This window comes from Leucopleurus acutus (assembly GCF_964270905.1).
Source record: "Leucopleurus acutus genome assembly, chromosome: 16".
Classification (NCBI taxonomy): domain Eukaryota; kingdom Metazoa; phylum Chordata; class Mammalia; order Artiodactyla; family Delphinidae; genus Leucopleurus; species Leucopleurus acutus.
Genome location: NC_139158.1, coordinates 15,965,067 through 15,981,632, shown reverse-complemented (window position 1 = coordinate 15,981,632; position 16,566 = coordinate 15,965,067). Strand labels below are relative to the sequence as shown.

The 16,566-nt window shown below is 49.7% G+C and overlaps 2 protein-coding genes across 2 annotated transcripts; one reads left to right on the top strand and one right to left on the bottom strand.

The window, feature by feature from the left end:
- Positions 1 to 1,028: 1,028 nt before the first annotated feature.
- ZNF771 (zinc finger protein 771) lies at positions 1,029 to 9,667 on the top strand (the record flags this gene model as incomplete). Its single annotated transcript, XM_082856853.1, has 4 exons — positions 1,029 to 1,086; positions 1,501 to 1,643; positions 1,996 to 2,145; positions 8,622 to 9,667. 4 exons carry the CDS (start codon positions 1,029 to 1,031, stop codon positions 9,423 to 9,425), a joined length of 1,155 nt encoding a protein of 384 aa, XP_082712979.1. The 3' UTR covers positions 9,426 to 9,667.
- Positions 9,668 to 12,595: 2,928 nt separating this feature from the next.
- On the bottom strand, positions 12,596 to 15,579 carry DCTPP1 (dCTP pyrophosphatase 1). The gene is made up of 3 exons (XM_082856458.1): positions 15,479 to 15,579; positions 14,684 to 14,794; positions 12,596 to 13,062 (listed from the first exon to the last, which is right to left on the bottom strand). The coding sequence occupies exons 1-3, from the start codon at positions 15,574 to 15,576 to the stop codon at positions 12,762 to 12,764; spliced, it is 510 nt and encodes a 169-aa protein (XP_082712584.1). The 5' UTR covers positions 15,577 to 15,579; the 3' UTR covers positions 12,596 to 12,761.
- Between the last annotated feature and the right edge of the window lie 987 nt (positions 15,580 to 16,566).

Below are 16,566 nucleotides of genomic sequence, written 5' to 3'. Positions count from 1 at the left end.
TTCCCTGCCCACATTAAAGAAGCTCCCAACCATAGCCACTCCTTGTTGCATCATCTGGCCCTATTTCCTTCTTACACCTGTCCTTACCTGAAATTATCTTATTTACTTGTTGACATTTTTTACACCTTGAGAAGTGCCATGGTAGCTAAGATTTTTGTCTTTTTTGTTCACTACTGCATCTCCAATATCTAGAATAGTGCCAGGTACATAGTAGGGTTCAATAAATATTTGATGAGAGAATTAACACAATCAAAGTGGCTTTTGGGATCCTGAGGGTGAGTATCACATTCATTTACCCCCTTTTCCCAGCTCTGAGGAAGAGCAAAACTTTGACCAGATGTAATCCCAACATCCAAATTATGTTATGGGCTCTGCAGACTAGAGGATCAGGCTTGAGTCCCGGCTCTGCTACCAATTTCCTCATGTAACCTCATTTCTGAGAGAGAATTTGGTGCAACAGGAAGAGCATGAGGTTTGGAATTGGCTACTTACCAGCTATGTGACTTTGAGCAAATTACTTAAGTTTTTAGTTCCGTCATTTGTCAAAGGAAGGTAATATGATTGATCCCCACAGGGTTGTTGTAAAGAGACAACTAGGGATTGTAAGCACTTACTGAATGTAATTTCTCTTTCATCATTTCTGAATCTTCGTTGCCCCATTCATAAATTGGGAGAATTAGGTATCTTTTTCAAGAGAAGTGGGAAAATACAGATCTTTACATGAAATATCTCAGTTTTTAAATGTTGGAAATTAAATTTTGTAAAAGACCTCTCGTGCTTCTTTTGAAGTTAACTTTTAAACTTGAGAGCCAAACAAGATACTTCTGTGGACTGGATCTGGTCCGTGTGCTATAATTTTCCACCTAGGCTACTGGGTTGCTGGGGATGCTGTGACAGTACTTACTGTGTAACTTAGGCAAGTCAGTTAGCTTCAATTAGCTCATCTGTGAATTTCAATTAGCTCATCTGTGAAATGGACCCACCTTTGTGCGGATCGAGCTCAGATGTGCAAAAGGCTTAGCATAACGATGGCGCATAAGAGGCACACCACGCAACAAACAGCAGCGGTTGCTTGGGTGGCTGTTGGTAAGTATGTATTCAAGGAGCAAGATATCCCAGAGACCAGGAGACCGTGAAGGCGACGCTGCGAAAGGAGAAAAGATGGGAGAAGAGGCAAAAAGAGGGAAGGGAAGAGGTGAGGAGGCAACAGGGTCCGCCCTCCAGGCGGGGCGCCAGCGAGAGGCCCAGGCAGGGGCGGGAGCGCACGTGGCCTATTTCGGGCGGAGCAGACGCGCTTGGCCGCAGCTGAGACCTCCAAGCCGGCCGCAGGAGACGAGCCTTTAAGGTAGGTCACTACCGGACTGTGAGGACCTTGAACACCGACTAGGGCAGCCCGGGGTCTTTGGAAGTCGGAGTTGAGCGGAAGGTACTGGGTGTGGGCTCGCCACCCTCCCGGGGCAGTTTGGGCCGGACGCCTGGGTCCTCTGGCCCCTCCCCTAGGGGGCGGGGTTAGGCATTCCGACCAATGGCCAGTCGTCACCGAGGCCCCGCCTACTCCCCGCCCCCAGAGTCGCGGCGTCGCAGAGTGCCCAACCGCCCGGCGCCCTGGCCTGGGGCAGCTCGAGCGCCCGAACCTGTGGCTGGTGAGTGCGCACCCCCTCAGGGTCTCCGTCCCGATCCTGCCTCCAGCCCGTGCCCTAGAGCTCCGGGCCGCGGACCCAGGCACTGGGGAGTGACTCAGCGCGGGGAGGGTGGTGACTCACTGGGGCTAGAGATTCGAAGTGTTCAGGGCCTTGAATGCCGGGATGAGTGGGGTGAACGAGAGTCTTCCGAGCTGGTCCCGGGATAGGGCTGGGGCCTAGGGCCGGGCTGGGATAGAGGGAAGAAGGTCAGACACAAAGATCACAGGAGAAGCCACGGCTGCACCGCCTTGTGTGGGCCAGAGCCATGGTGGGGGGGCGGGTCCTGAGCTTCTGACTCAGCTCCCTGCCCCAGGACACCAAGATGCCCGGTGAACAGCAGACAGAGGAGGAGGAGGAGGAAGAGATGCAAGAAGAGATGGTGCTGCTGGTGAAGGGTGAGGAGGATGAGGGTGAAGAGAAGTATGAAGTGGTGAAACTCAAGATCCCCATGGACAACAAGGAGGTACGTGTTCCACATCCTGGGGTCCCTTCGCCCCTAAACCTGGTGCAGGTCCAGCCTCCCTCACACAGAATCCAGGGATCCTGTCCCTACTTTCCCTTGACTCCCATCCTTCTGTCCCACAGTCCATGCTGCCATCATACAGATGTCACGCCTACTGTGCCAGGCTCTGTGCTGGGTGCTGGAGAGTAAACGCTCTCCTCGGTTCCTCGAGGAGCTTGATGTCTAGCAGGGTTAGACTGACAAGGGTGTTGAAGGTTTAAAGAGAGGAGTTTTAAGGAGATCAAAATATGAGTTAGATTTACCCATTAGAGACCCTAACTGCCACTAGGTATAGTTCTACTTCCCAAAACCCTACAGGACTCCCACCCACAGCCAGAGCAGCCCTGAGTCCAGCTGGAAGACTCCTGGGCCAGATTTGTGGGCCCAGGCTCCCTCTGATTTCTTCCTGCACAGGCGCCAGTTCCCAGAAAAAGAAAGTTCTGCTGCCCCCTAGTGGGTGTGGTGGGCCCTAGGGGGAGGGGGCTGGCTGCTGTGGCCTCCTCTTCCAGTCAAAATAACTATTTAGGGAATTCCCAGGCGGTCCAGTGGTTAGGACTCTGCGCTTTCACTGCGGTGGCCCGTTTAGTTCTGTTTTCTCAGGCTTCCTTGGCCCATCCTCCTAGCTCAGCCTGCCTCTTCCGGCCCTGTGAATCCCCTGGTCTCCACCTTTGGCCTATAAGTTAAGAACTCAGACTCCAGAGTTTAGGGTGGACTTCCAACTCTGTCACTCACCAGCTGTGTCACCTTAGGCAAGTTTAACCTCTTTGTGGCTCAGTTTCCTCACTGGTACAAGGGAAATCATAATAGCAGCTACTTCTTGGGGTTGGGAGGATTAAATGAGTTAATACATGTAAAGAGTTAGAACTGTGTATGGCACATAATAAACACTATGTAAGTATTTGCTGCTATTATTCATTTTTCTCCCTAAAGTTCAGGACCTTGGGCTAGGTCATCCTTCTGGAGATTTTTCTACTCATTTTTATCAAGGCCTTTCTGGGCTGAATCCTGAGGCTTGGGAGTGAACAGGGAAACCTAGAACATGGAGGCCTAGAGAATTGAGGGCAAATAACTCAAGGCAGTGGGGAAGGCTTCATGGAAATGACTTTGACGTGGGCCTTGAAAACTTAGTGGGAATTTGGCAAATGGAGGAGGAGGAAGGGCATTTCAGGATGAGGAAACAGCAAAAGCAAATGCTCAGAGAAGATAAGGCCAGAGAAGTAGGCGGGGCCAGAGAGTAAAAGGTGTTGAAAGGCAGCTTAGGAGTTTGGACGTACTCTGTTAGGTTATGCGGTGCCATCAGAAGCCTCAAATCAGAGGAGAGACATGATCAGATTTTCTATTTAGAAGAATCGTGGGCTGCTGTGGGGAGACCAGGTCAGGTATGGCTGGTAGCCTGCTCTAAGGTAGTGGCAGCAGGGGAGAGAAGATGGAAATAAGGGGGTTTTGGGGAACATTGATTGGACTGGATGGAGCTAAGGATGGGAAGGGTGGGTGTAGGCATGGCCAGTCATGAAAAGGCTGTAGAGCTAGACTCTGAATGGTATCATGTAGCGGTTAAAAGCATTGGCTCAAATCCTAACCACTGTTTACCAGTTTTGCCTCGACAGGCTTTTCATCTATAAAATGAGATAATGAAAGTAAGATCCTTGAAATCCAGTCTAAGTATCACATGGGTGACTGGATTTGGAGGAGGGTGGAAATGAGAGTTACACACACACATCCCACAAGATAGCTCATCAACTTGCTGTGTGGTCTCCCTGAGTCTCGGTTTCTATGAAATAGTGGTCTCCAAAGCTCCTTCTAGTGTCAACATTCTGTGACTCTCAGCTCTCACCCAGTCCCATGGCCGGTCATTGTCCAGAACAGGCCTTAATTATGCTGCACTCAGTAGCTGGAGTATTCTCTCACTGCCTATTAAAATCCAAACTATATTTAATGAATAGAAGGGTTTTGTCAGAGGGCTCTATGTACATCCAGTCCTGTCTCTCCCTGCTTAAAATTGAACCCTTGAGTGGTATTCTGTTTCCCTCAGCTCCTGCGCCTGGCATTCAAAGGTCTTCATCGTCTGACCTCATGGCTTCATCTCTAGTCACTCAGCACCCATCCCATGCCCCAGCTTCAAACACACCTGACCCTTCTTACCTCGAAGACTTTGCCCATGTGGTCTTTCAACCTGTAGAACCCTCTTCACCTTTCCCACCTGCTTTCCCTAGGAGTAGTGCATCTCCTAGATCAGGCTTCTTCATTTTTAACATGCGTACATATCACCTGGGGATCTTGTTAAATTGAAGAGTTTGATCCAGTAGGTATGGGGGGGACTTGAGATTCTGTATTTCTAACAAGTTTCCAGTGATGCTGACGCTGCTGGTCTGTGGACCACACTTGATTTAGCAATGAGCGAGAGGATAGGGATTGTATTTTATACTCTGTACTCAAAAGAAGGGAGATTCTGACAGCTAAAAAAGCCCAGGTGAGGGAGACAAACTGTGTAGGTAACCTTAAACTTGTCAGTGAGATAGAATTGCATCATTCTATGAGAGAAGAGGTGTTTTAGATAATGACAGACTTCCAGTGTAAACCCTGACCCTGCCGATGGATTAGCTGTAGGACCTTGGTAGTCACTTACTTCTGAGTCTTATATCCTTATTTTAAAATGGTGCTAATACAGCCTAACCCAAAGGGTTGTGAGAGTTTAAAATAAGAACATGGGTGGAAAGCACTTACCACACTTCCTGGCACACAGTGAGTGCTCAGTAAGTGGTAGTTATTGTTATTAATTAGAAAAGTAATGGCTGAAGAAAAAACTGGAATGTTTGCTCTGGTTTAAAACAAAAACAAAAACACCTTAAGCAGGAAGACAAAATCACTAACTTTATTTTTTATTTATTTATTTTTAAAATAAATTTATTTATTTATTTGGCTGCATTGGGTCTTTGTTGCTACACTCAGGCTTTCTTTAGTTGTGGTGAGCAGGGCTTCTCATTGCGGTGTCTTCCTTGTTGTGGAGCACGGGCTCTAGGCACGCAGGTTTCAATAGTTGTGGCTTCTGGGCTCTAGAGTGCTGGCTCAGTAGTTGTGGCGCACGGGCTTAGTTGCTCCATGGCATGTGGGATCTTCCCGGACCAGGGCTCAAACCTGTGTCCCCTGCATTGGCAGGCAGATTCTTAACCACTGCGCCACCAGGGAAGTTCCAAAATCACTAACTTTAAATACTTGGATTGTCATATTCTTATACTACATGTATCCCCCTAGTACCCTCATGTTATAGTGCAGATACCCTGTATTCTAATTTTTAAATCTAACAGCTGTAGAACTGAAAAGGCATGTAAGTCTGGTATTTGCCAGGCTTCAGTCACTTACCTGTTTGCTCATTTATTTAATGCTCTTCTTCAGATAGATTCACATTGTTTTGTTAAATAAATTTACCCTCATCTGAGCAGTAATACTGATGAAATTGTGGGTTTCATGTGATCTGCTGTTTTTCTAATATCCATGAAAATAAGTACATAATGATCATAGTAAGATAAGAGTTAGCCTACATAACACTTAGAATCCTCTTGCATTCTGTGATGTGCATACCTCAAGTTGGGAAATATTGATCTCACCTAGCCTAGCTTGCCTTCCTTGGTTCACTGAGGCAGGGGAAGGGAGGGACTTGCCTGGGGTCTTAATGAGCTAGACTCAGCCCCTCTTACGAAGATTCTTCCTAGGGCACCCAAGGCCCCTCCTCCTGGAGCTGGAGATACCAAGGGTACTTGTGTGAAGAATTTCTTTTTCACAAGATAGTGAATCCAGCATAAGGAAGTCCTCAGGCTGGTCAAAGTCACCTTAAAGAAGGGTGCCAAAGAAAAACAGGCCAGAAAAATACAGATATAATGAGAAAAATTCTCTCCACGATGGCTGACGTGATGAAATAAACCCAATAGATGTCAAAACCGGGGCAAGACTGGAAAGCATGACCTTGAATTCAGACTGCTGAATTTGCTGTGGGGAGTTTCTCGATTTAAAGTATCAAGTTGTATTTTAACCTTGAATCCCTCTTAGAGAGTGCCAGGCACTTGGAGTCCAGCGGCTGTCACATCTTCATGCTGTGTGTGCAGGGAAGCAGTGTAGCCTACTGGTTAAGGGTGAGAACTCTAAGGTCAGTCCTGACTCCCACTGGCTATGTGAATTTAATCTCTCTGAGCTCAGTTTTCTCAAAAGATAATGCCTGACTCAAGGGGGAGTGACAGGAAGATTTAATACAATAATGTACATAACATAGCACTGTCAGATCTTTACACTGTAATGTTATCATCATTATCATTATCATGATAATAGTATTTAAGCCAGAGTTCCCTTGGCTGGTGACCAGTTGCCCAAACTGCCTTGTTTTCAGATTTCTGAGGTGGTTACCAAAAAGCTACTGTCTTTTTAACAAAGGATCTTGAAGGCCCTGACGGCACCCTCCTTACAACTTCAGAAAGAAGAGGCCTCGCCACTCCCTAGTTGTCATTTACCCTCTCTTAACCTGTTTCCGTATCTATAGAAGAAGAATAGTGATAATCACTTGGTGGAGATGGAATATGGGGAGAAAGAAGCTAACACTGTCTTATCCTTAACATGTGCCTGGTTTTTCATTTGGTCATGAATTAATATCCTATTTGCTTAGTCCATAGTAGAGATTTAACACCACTTTTGCTAGGATGAGCCTTCTCTTTTCTAAGAAGGAAGCAATGTTTCCTCAGTATTCCTCTTTACTGTTAGTACAAACTGTTTTCCCTTCATCTGCCTCTTATAAAGCATTTCTTTTTCTGATTTTATCTCCAGAGGCCCAGACCTCATGAAACTGGCTTATTTTTGAATTTTTTTCATTTCAGGCCTCAGAATAGTATTTGGGTTTCACCCTGGCTGCCTTTTTTGCAGCTTAAAAAATGATAGGTGCTTGCTCTTGAAAGTTTATTAGAGAGCCTGGACTTGATGGTGGCCTGGTTTCTAAGACACCGTGCTCTCCTGGGTCTCTTACCTCACTGGCTGCTTCTGCTCAGTCTCCTTTGCTGGCTGCTTTTTGTCTTGCCACCCCCATTTCTCTCTGCCTATTCCTTGGGCGAACTCATCCAGTCTCAAGGCTTTAAAAACCACCTCCACGCTGATGCCTTCCCAATTAACATCTCCAGCCCGGGCCTCTCTCCTGAGCTCCAGATGTGTCAAGGAGAACTGCAGATAAGATCAGAAACGGATAGTAGGTACCAACTTGCGCCTCCCTCCACCCTCAGCTCTGTAGATGGCAATTCCGCCTTTGCAGTTGCTAAACTCAAAATCCTTGGAGTCATTTTTACTCCTTTCTTTACACCTCATGTCTAATCTACTATCAAATTTGCTGTCTCAAACTGCAGAATATGTCCAGAAGCAGACCACTTCTCACCACCTTCACTTCCCAACTTTGTCACTGGGTCCAAGCCACTGTCTTCTCTGGCTTGCAGTACAGTAGCCTCCTCACTGGGTTCCTGCCCCCTCCCCTCCTTTATTCTTTTTTTTTTTAATTTTTTTTTTTTTTTTGGCTGCGTTGGTTCTTTGTTGCTGCGCATGGACTTTCTCTAGTTGCGGCGAGCAGGGGCTACTCTTTGTTGTGGTGCGTGGGCTTCTCTTGTTGCGGAGCACAGGCTCCAAGCATGTGGGCTCAGTAGCTGTGGCTCACAGGCTTAATTGCTCTGCAGCATGTGGGATCTTCACGGACCAGGGCTTGAACCCTTGTCCCCTGCATTGGCAGGCGGATTCTTAACCACTGCACCACCAGGGAAGCCCCTGAAACCTTTTAAAATATGAGTCTAATCTGTTCCCCTCCTTGCTCAAAACCGTCTAACATCTCTATTGAGTCCTCACCTCATTCACATGCAAGGCCCTATGCTAAGATATCCCCTTCAGGACCACTCCATGGATTACTCTTCCCCTCCTGCCGTCCGCCCTAAGCACTGTTTCTGGCCATTCCTAGAACAGGAAAACTCCTGTCTCAGGGCCTTGCTTTTCCCTCTGGAACCTGCTCTCTCACCTCCTTAGGTCTTCGCTCATGTGACATCAGCGAGGTTCCTCAACTCTATTTAAATTTGCAGCACCCCCTCCAATACCAGCACTCCTTATCCATTCTTCCTGAAACTAGGAATTTAAAAAAAAATTTAATGTTGAATCCCCAGTTCCTAGAACAGAGTCTGGCACATTGTACGCGTCCAATAAATACTGTATGAATTAATAAAGAATAGCTAGAATTACACTAGGCATTGTGCTATGTGCGTTTATGTTAATCTCATTTAAAGCGCACAACCGTCCTGAGAGGCGCAGCCCGTGGCTTTTCCTACTGTACAAACAGGGGACGGAGAGGCTGCAGCCGGCAGAGCCCCAGGTCTCTGGCTCCCGAGCCTCTCGGTCAGGGCTGACCTGTCCCCTGTCCCCTCTCCCCGCAGGTCCCGAGCGAGGCGCCAGCGCCGTCGGCGGACCCGGCGCGCCCACACGCGTGCCGGGACTGCGGCCGCGCCTTTGCGCGCCGCTCCACATTGGCCAAGCACGTCCGCATACACACGGGCGAGCGGCCCTTTGCGTGCACCGAGTGCGGCCGGCGCTTCTCGCAGAAGTCAGCGCTGACCAAACACAGCCGCACGCATACGGGCGAGCGGCCTTACGAATGCCCAGAATGCGACAAGCGCTTCTCGGCCGCCTCGAACCTGCGGCAGCACCGGCGGCGCCACACAGGCGAGAAGCCGTACGCATGCGCACAATGCGGCCGCCGCTTCGCGCAGAGCTCCAACTACGCACAGCACCTGCGCGTGCACACGGGCGAGAAGCCGTACTCGTGCCCGGACTGCGGACGCGCCTTCGGCGGCAGTTCGTGTCTGGCGCGCCACCGACGCACGCACACGGGCGAGCGGCCGTACGCATGCGCCGACTGCGGCACGCGCTTCGCTCAGAGCTCGGCGCTGGCCAAGCACCGGCGCGTGCACACGGGCGAGAAGCCGCACCGCTGCGCCGTGTGCGGCCGCGGCTTCGGCCACCGCTCCAACCTGGCGGAGCATGCGCGCACGCACACAGGCGAGCGGCCCTACCCATGTGCCGAGTGCGGCCGGCGCTTCCGCCTCAGCTCACACTTCATCCGCCACCGTCGCGCGCACATGCGGCGCCGTCTCTACATCTGCGCGGGCTGCGGCCGGGACTTCAAGCTACCCGCCGGAGCCACTGCCACTGAGCGCTGCCCAGATTGTGAGGGCAGTTGAACCGCCATTCTTGTCTCCGCGGGGTGCGAGCTGGGGAGGGGCACGCTAGTATCCCGACCTGGGGCTGCGTTAACCTGGACAACTCCCCGCCCCGCCTCCTGCGTCTCAGATGGGGTGGGACGGCGGGCCTGGCTGCCCTGGAACTGGGAGACAGGGAGGATCCCCTACCGGGGGTTCCTGGAAACGCGCCCACCTCCCCCTCATTACATCCCCTCGGCCCGTGTTAGAGTGAATAAAGTATTATATCCTCACCCCACCCGTGCCTGTGAATGAGGTGGGTGGGGTGTGAATTAGGAGGAAAGTTGGGGGTCTCTCCAGGCTTAGGTGATTTAGGTGAATTGTCATGGAGTCAAGTGGGGCTATAAGCCCAAAATTGTTCCAGGAACTGGTTTTGTGTGTGTGTGGAGTCATTCCACGCTTGGCCCTTGGTTATGTCTTCATGACCTCAGATCTAGAAGGGTCCATAAATTTAGCGCACTTGTGATCAACAGGCACTGCATTCTGCAGAGCTTTGAGTGAGCCGGCATGGACCTCATGGAACTTGGTCTAGTAAAGAGAAGCAATAGTGGAAACTTTAGCACGAGGTTAAAGAACTTCAGTGCTACATTATTATTAGCTCATTTTCACCCTCAAAGCATCCCAAAGTGAGGTAACTCTTTTACCTCCATTTCTGCAGATGAGTAAATAGGTACCAACAGCCAGTGAATGGCACAGTGAGGACAAGTACACAGGCAAGTGCAGTCCCTTGTCATTGGAACTCTGATGGGGGAGTTGCTGGATAGGAGAGGTCTTCAGTGCAATCTTGGAGTTTAGAGAGGCTCTTCTCAGAGGTGGCATTTAAGCTGGTCTTAAGGTCAAGAGAGTTGGGGTTGGGGACGTATGGAGAGAACCCCTGAACCTGCATGCCAGACTTGTTAGAGCTTGCAGATGTCCTCTGGGGTGGAAGGCAGGGACAACAAGCAAGGACGTTGGCAGGAGACAGACCACTAAGGACCCTGGAAGCCAGGTTAAAGGTTCCAAGGCCACAAAGAAGCCTTGAGGGATTAGAGGGGAGGGAGGCATATGGCATATTATTGAGCTAGAATTAATAGGAGTTAAAGTGGACGTGCGGAAAGGAGAGATGGGGCTGATTTCATTTCTTAGCTTGGGTGACCGCAGGCAGTGTCATTGAGATGGGGACACAGGATGAGGAGCAGGAGCAGGAGTTGAAGTGGCAGCAATTGTTACACCCCAACCTGGACACATTGAGTGTGAAGTAAATGTGGACGGGTCAGGGAGGCGATTGGAAGTAACACCTTGGGGATATCAGGTCTGGAGGGCATGGCACCACATCCAGAAGAGGGTAGTAGAGAACTTGAGTCTGTGACAGAACAGCCAGAGGTAGAAAAGCAGAAGCATCTTGTCTGGGAAATCTAGAGGAAAGTGTTTTATGGAGGAAACAGCTCAGTCAGATGCTGTTGTGGTGTCCACTGTGTGTGAATTTGGGGAAAGTGATGAGAACGGTTTCAGTGGAGGGGTGGGGGGTGAAAGCCAGCGTTGAATGGGTTAGGGTAGAAATGAGACAATGAAGAAGCAGAGTGGATGGGTGTAGATCCATTTCAAGAGGTTTGGCTGTGAAAAGCATGAGGGAAGTAGCTAGAGTTTTGTTGGTTTTGTCTTGTCAATATGAAAGAGACTCAAGTATGCTTTTTTTTTTTTTTTTTTTTTTTTTTTTTTTGCGGTATGCGGGCCTCTCACTGTTGTGGCTTCTCCTGTTGTGGAGCACAGGCTCCGGACGTGCAGGCTCAACGGCCATGGCTCACGGGCCCAGCCGCTCTGCAGCATGTGGGACCCTCCCGGACCGGGGCACGAACCTGTGTCCCCTGCATCGGCAGGCGGACCCTCAACCACTGCACCACCAGGGAAGCCCTCAAGTATGCTTTATGTGCTAATGGGATGGGCTAATGGAAAGGAAAAGACGTTGATTATATGGAGGAGAGAGGAGATAATTGATCAAGGAGACAGGATGAAATAAGAGATCAATAAGCTAAGGCTCCTGCTATCACTGGTGGGCAGAGGAAAGAAGGGTTTGGGAAGTTAAAGCTAAAGCAGTTCCAAGCTGATGGATTCTCTTTTACCGAGGAAGTAAGAGAGGTCACTGGTTAGGAGGAAGTGACGTCATTAATAAGAGTGAGGCCAGTAAAGGGAAATGCTTTATTTTACTGATGTGGAATCAGGTTTCACCCTGTGAAGGCGGCAGGCTGCTAGTTCCCTGGGTAGCTCTGAAAAGAAAGTGATGTGCCTGGGGTCGCACAACAGGTGAATCATACATACCCAACACTATCTTTAGGTGTAGAAGTGGAACAAGCAAATTGGCCTTGGGAGAGAAGGAGGGGGCTAAGGGGTCCAAGCCCCAAAAGAGAGGAAGCCCTGTTCTGCTTCATATCAGACAGACCTGACCCTGATTTGTGCTGGGGGCCAAGGGAGAGGGGCAGAGAGCTCTCTCAGGGACAAGGCCCACGCCTGCCTTAACTGTTGAAATTTCCTGCTCTGTGCCCCTGAAAGTTTTGAGTTGAAAAAGCAAACAGATAATGACAACTGCAAACTTACACTGTCCTAAGCACTCTACTTAGAATAACTTACTTAAACCTTACAACCCTATTAGGTAGATAACATTATTTTCATTTCATTTAATGTATTTATTTATTTATTTTTGGCTGCACGGCACGTGGGATCTTAGTTCCCCGACCAGGGATGGAACCCACGCCCCCTGCGGTGGAAGCGCAGAGTCTTAACCACTGGACCATCAGGGAAGTCCCTTATTTTCATTTTAGATGAGGAAATGGAGGCACAGAAAGATGCCAATATAATCCAGAACATCATCCAGTATCAAAGATGGCATTTGAACCCATACAGCCTGGCTCCAGAACCTGGGCTCTTATCCAACACTACATAAAGCCTCCAGTCTTGTTTAGAGAAGGGGAAGGGACTTACTTGCATGAGGTCAGACAGAGAACTTACTAGAAATCAGATCTCTCTGCTCTGCAGCTGGGAAGTATAATAGAGAAACATGGGCTTTGGGCTCACAGGTATCCCTGGTACCCCTCTCCAGCATGTGCTGAGACAGAGAGCCTCCCCAGCTGCCCCAGGAAGAATCCAGAAGTTGCTAACCAAAACTTTTATTGAGAGAGAAAAAAACAGGAGGCTACCTACTGGAGGTTCTTGGGCCTCAGACCTCAAGAAGGGTAGCGCCCAGGCCCATGATCTGTTAGGAAAGGACTAGAATGAGGTAGCATGGCTGGAGCACCCTCTGCTCCTCAGATGCCGTGCTGAGTTGCAGGTTCTGTGCCCATGTTTCTAGGTTGAGGCCTGACCTGTGGACTCACAGGCAAGGTCTGCAGGCCCCACAGCCTGGTTTTCAGAGGTGGCCCCATGGGGCAAGTCTGTGTACTTGCGGGCAGAGCCGCGGGACAGATGCACTGGGTAGCGTCGCCGGTTGGTGTCCATCTTGGAGAGCACTGCTCGGGGCAGATCTACACGGCAGCGGGCTGCCAATGCTACCAGGTAGATGAGGACGTCACTGAGCTCCTCTTGAAGGGCTGCTCGTTCCCTGGGGGGCCAGGCTTGGGGCCCAGCCTCCTCATCCGGCTTCCACTGACTGGGGACAGGACACAAAGACAGGCACACACACATAGATGCTAGCTAGGCCAGTGGGTTCCACCTCTCAGGGGCACACCCCAGGCCTTGCAGCAATGAACTCCCACCTCCTAGGAAATTCCTCCAAAGACAAGTCAACCCAGCTAGGCCCTGGAATCTTCATGGTGGGGAAGAGACCCCATCAGATGATTCACCCAGACCTCTGTGTCCCTACCTGAGCCAAGGAGTAGCCAAAAGACACAATTCTACTCCTCCCCTGCCGGCCTTAGCCACTGCCACCCCAGACTAAACCTTAGACCTGGACCACTGCAGAAGCCTCTAACTCATCTTCTTACCCTGCACCATCTTTTAAAAGCACAAATTACATTTTGTCCCTCCCCTGCTTAAAACTCCCCAAGTGTGCTTGGAATAACATCCAAACTCCTACCATGCCCTCCAGGTCCTGCATGAACTGACTCCTTCTTCCAGTGTCATCATCCACCATGCTCCCTCTCACTCCCCACCTAAAGCCACTCTGGCCTTTTCTGCCTTGCAAACGGGCCAAACTGTCACAGGGCCTTTGCACATACTGCTCCCTCTGCCTTGAATGCTCTTCCCCCCATCCTTCCCATGGCGGGCTGTTACTCAGGTCTCAGCTCAGATGTCACCTCCTCAGAAAAGCCTTCTCCCTTCTGTTACCTTCTTTCTCATCACCTTGTGTTACTTTCCTCATAGAACTTGTGACAATTCCACATCTTTTAAAATTAGTTCACTTATCTATTGTCAGTCTCCTTGCACTGTGATGGTAGGAACTGTGTCTATCTTGTTCAAGGCCATATCTCGATTCTAGAGGACATAGCACACAGATGGTGGTCATGAATCTGTAATGAACGAATGGCTTGCCCTCACACACATCAGTGCCCTCATTTGTCCATCCCACAGTGACTGCCCTGACTTAGGTCTCACCACCTTTTGCCTCATCTACACCAGCTTCCTCACTGGTCTCCCCTGACCCAATTCTCTTGGGGATCCAATCCACTCTGCAGACACAGTGACCTTTCTACCATTCAAATCTGGTCAGGTGTTCTGTCCAAACTCCATTACTTCCCAGCCCTGATTCTATCATTCTGTGTTCCTATCCTACCCCTGTCCTCCACAGCCACAGTATATTGAGTGCCTATTGTATCCCAGCCACTTGGGACACACCAGAGACCAAAACAGACAAAATCCTTGCTCTTCCTCAAGAAGCTTACACTGAAGGAATCTTATATTCTCCCTGAATTTAACTTGCCCTTTCCCACCTCACTACCTTTGCAAATGTAAACTCCCCCTGTCTGGAATGCCATAGGCAGGTCTTCTATAGAATACCTGCCTTTCCACCCCAGAGGCAGAGGTAAAGGACAGTTACCACTGTCCCCTCTTAGACCTGGACCTGCCTTGCTGTTTTCACACCTTTCTCTCCCAGGAGACTGGGCACCCCTAGAGGGCAGGGACCCATAAGTCATCTTTGTATGCCCAGCAACCATGTACAGAGCTTGGTAGTGAGGAGGGGAAATTGGATCCAGGGATATCTAATGGTCAAATAAATCCTCCCCTCCCCTCCCCAACACACAGACTCTTCCGGAAGCCTGTCATCTACTCACAAGAGCTCTGCCAGCTCCCCTACTTCCCCTACCAAGGCCAGGAGGAGGTTCCGAGGTTGGTGGAACTGGTCCCAGTCTCGTTCAGCAGCAAACTCAGCATGGAGGCGGCGGCTGGAATAGGAGAAAGGGGTGGAAGTCCAGGTCCCAAGGTTAGGGGATGGGGGAGGAGATGCAGGGCCCTGGCAGGTACCTCAGTGATGTGTAATGGGGGCATGGGTATCGGGGGATTCTGCAACCAATTTCTTGGGTGGCCTAAGCAAGTCGTTTCCTCTTTAGGGAACTTGGTTTCCTCATCTATAAAATGGGTGGGACCTTACACAGACCCTAAATTGTAGAAATCTAATAATACCTTCTTTTTCATTTTTCCACCTCCTGCTGCTGCTTCTGCAATTTTCCTCCATCTGGAATATCCCTATCTCTGTATATCTAAATCCTATTGATTTTACAGAATACAGCTCCAGGACACTTCCCCTAAGAAGCCCTCTTTGATTTCCTCCAGCAAGAAATGCCTCCCACCTCTCAACACTACATTTACCACCGTCCTACCTCCGGCTCCTGGAGGGCAGAGACAGGGCAGAAGCAGCATCGTACTCCGGTATATCCCCTGCCTCAGGTGTGCATTAAGCCCATTTTACAGAGGAGGAGGTTAGAAGGCTCGCCTGCGGGAGTCAGCCAGCAGAGCTAGGACCTGAGCACAGCTGCTAGCCTTCTTCCCGACCACGTGGAGGGGCCCTCCCCAAACGGAGGGAGAAAGGGGGCGATCTCCCCAGCCCAGCCTGGGCAAGGACGGCTTACATGTCCTCGAGCGTTGGTTCCGAGCTGAAGCTGAAGGGGGCGGCAGCAGCAGTGCCCTCTCCTCCTGCATCCCCACGCGTCTCCCCACCCGCGGACATACCGCCCACCCCGCCGCAGCCCTGACTTGCTGAAGAACCTGGAGCCAAGCTCGGAGCCCCCGCCTCCAGAGCGCCTGACCAATCACAGGCGTTCATGATTGCTTCACGGGGGCGGAACCAAAAGAAAGACCAATTTCTTACGTGGAGTTTGCTACAGCCCGCCCCTTACCCGGACAGGACCAACCTAAGAGGACTTCCGTTCTTTGGCGCCGGCCCCCGAATTCTTCAGTCTTGACCAAGCATCTTAAAGGTATAGGTACCAGATTCGACCAAGAGAAGAGACAAAAGGCAGAGAGTGGAGAGCGCAGGCGCATCACTTCCCTTTTGGGCGCCAGATGGCGCCAAAGCAAAATGATGGCGGGGAGCCCCGTGGAGAACCCCAGCAATGAAGGGTTTAAACGAGAAAGGGGAATTTATTAAAAGGTTACAGGAATGTCTCCAGGATACAGCTGAGCCTGAGGAGTGAACTAGAAGTAGGGTAGCTGTTTCAAGTATTTTACATATTTATTTATTTTTTGGAGGCCCTGCTAAATCTATAGTTTCTTTTTATTTTTTGATTTTTATTTATTTATTTTTTATACAGCAAGTTCTTATTACTTATCTATTTTTTACATATTAGTGTATATGTGTCAATCCCAATCTCCCAATTCATACCCCCCACCCTGTGCCGCTTTCCCCCCTTGGTGTCCATGCGTTTGTTCTCTACATCTGTGTCTCTATTTCTGCCTTGCAAACCAGTTCGTCTGTACCATTTTTCTAGATTCCACATATATGTGTTAACATACGATATTTGTTTTTCTCTTTCTGACTTACTTCACTCTGTATGACAGTCGCTAGGTCCATCCAGGTCTCTACAAATGACCCAATTTCTTTCCTTTTTATGGCTGAGTACTATTCCATTGTGTATATGTACCACATCTTCCTTATCCATTTGTCTTGTCAATGGGCATTTAGGTTGCTTAAGCATTTTACATATTTAATCCTCACAGC

Excerpts from the sequence above, each read along its gene's own strand:
- DCTPP1 (XM_082856458.1), bottom strand. The coding sequence starts at position 15,576 with ATGTCCGCGGGTGGGGAGACGCGTGGGGATGCAGGAGGAGAGGGCACT. Across the intron at positions 14,795-15,478 it reads GAACCAACGCTCGAGGACAT|CCGCCGCCTCCATGCTGAGT; the intron begins GTAAGCCGTCCT and ends CTCCTATTCCAG. Across the intron at positions 13,063-14,683 it reads GGGGAGCTGGCAGAGCTCTT|TCAGTGGAAGCCGGATGAGG; the intron begins GTGAGTAGATGA and ends TCCTGTCCCCAG.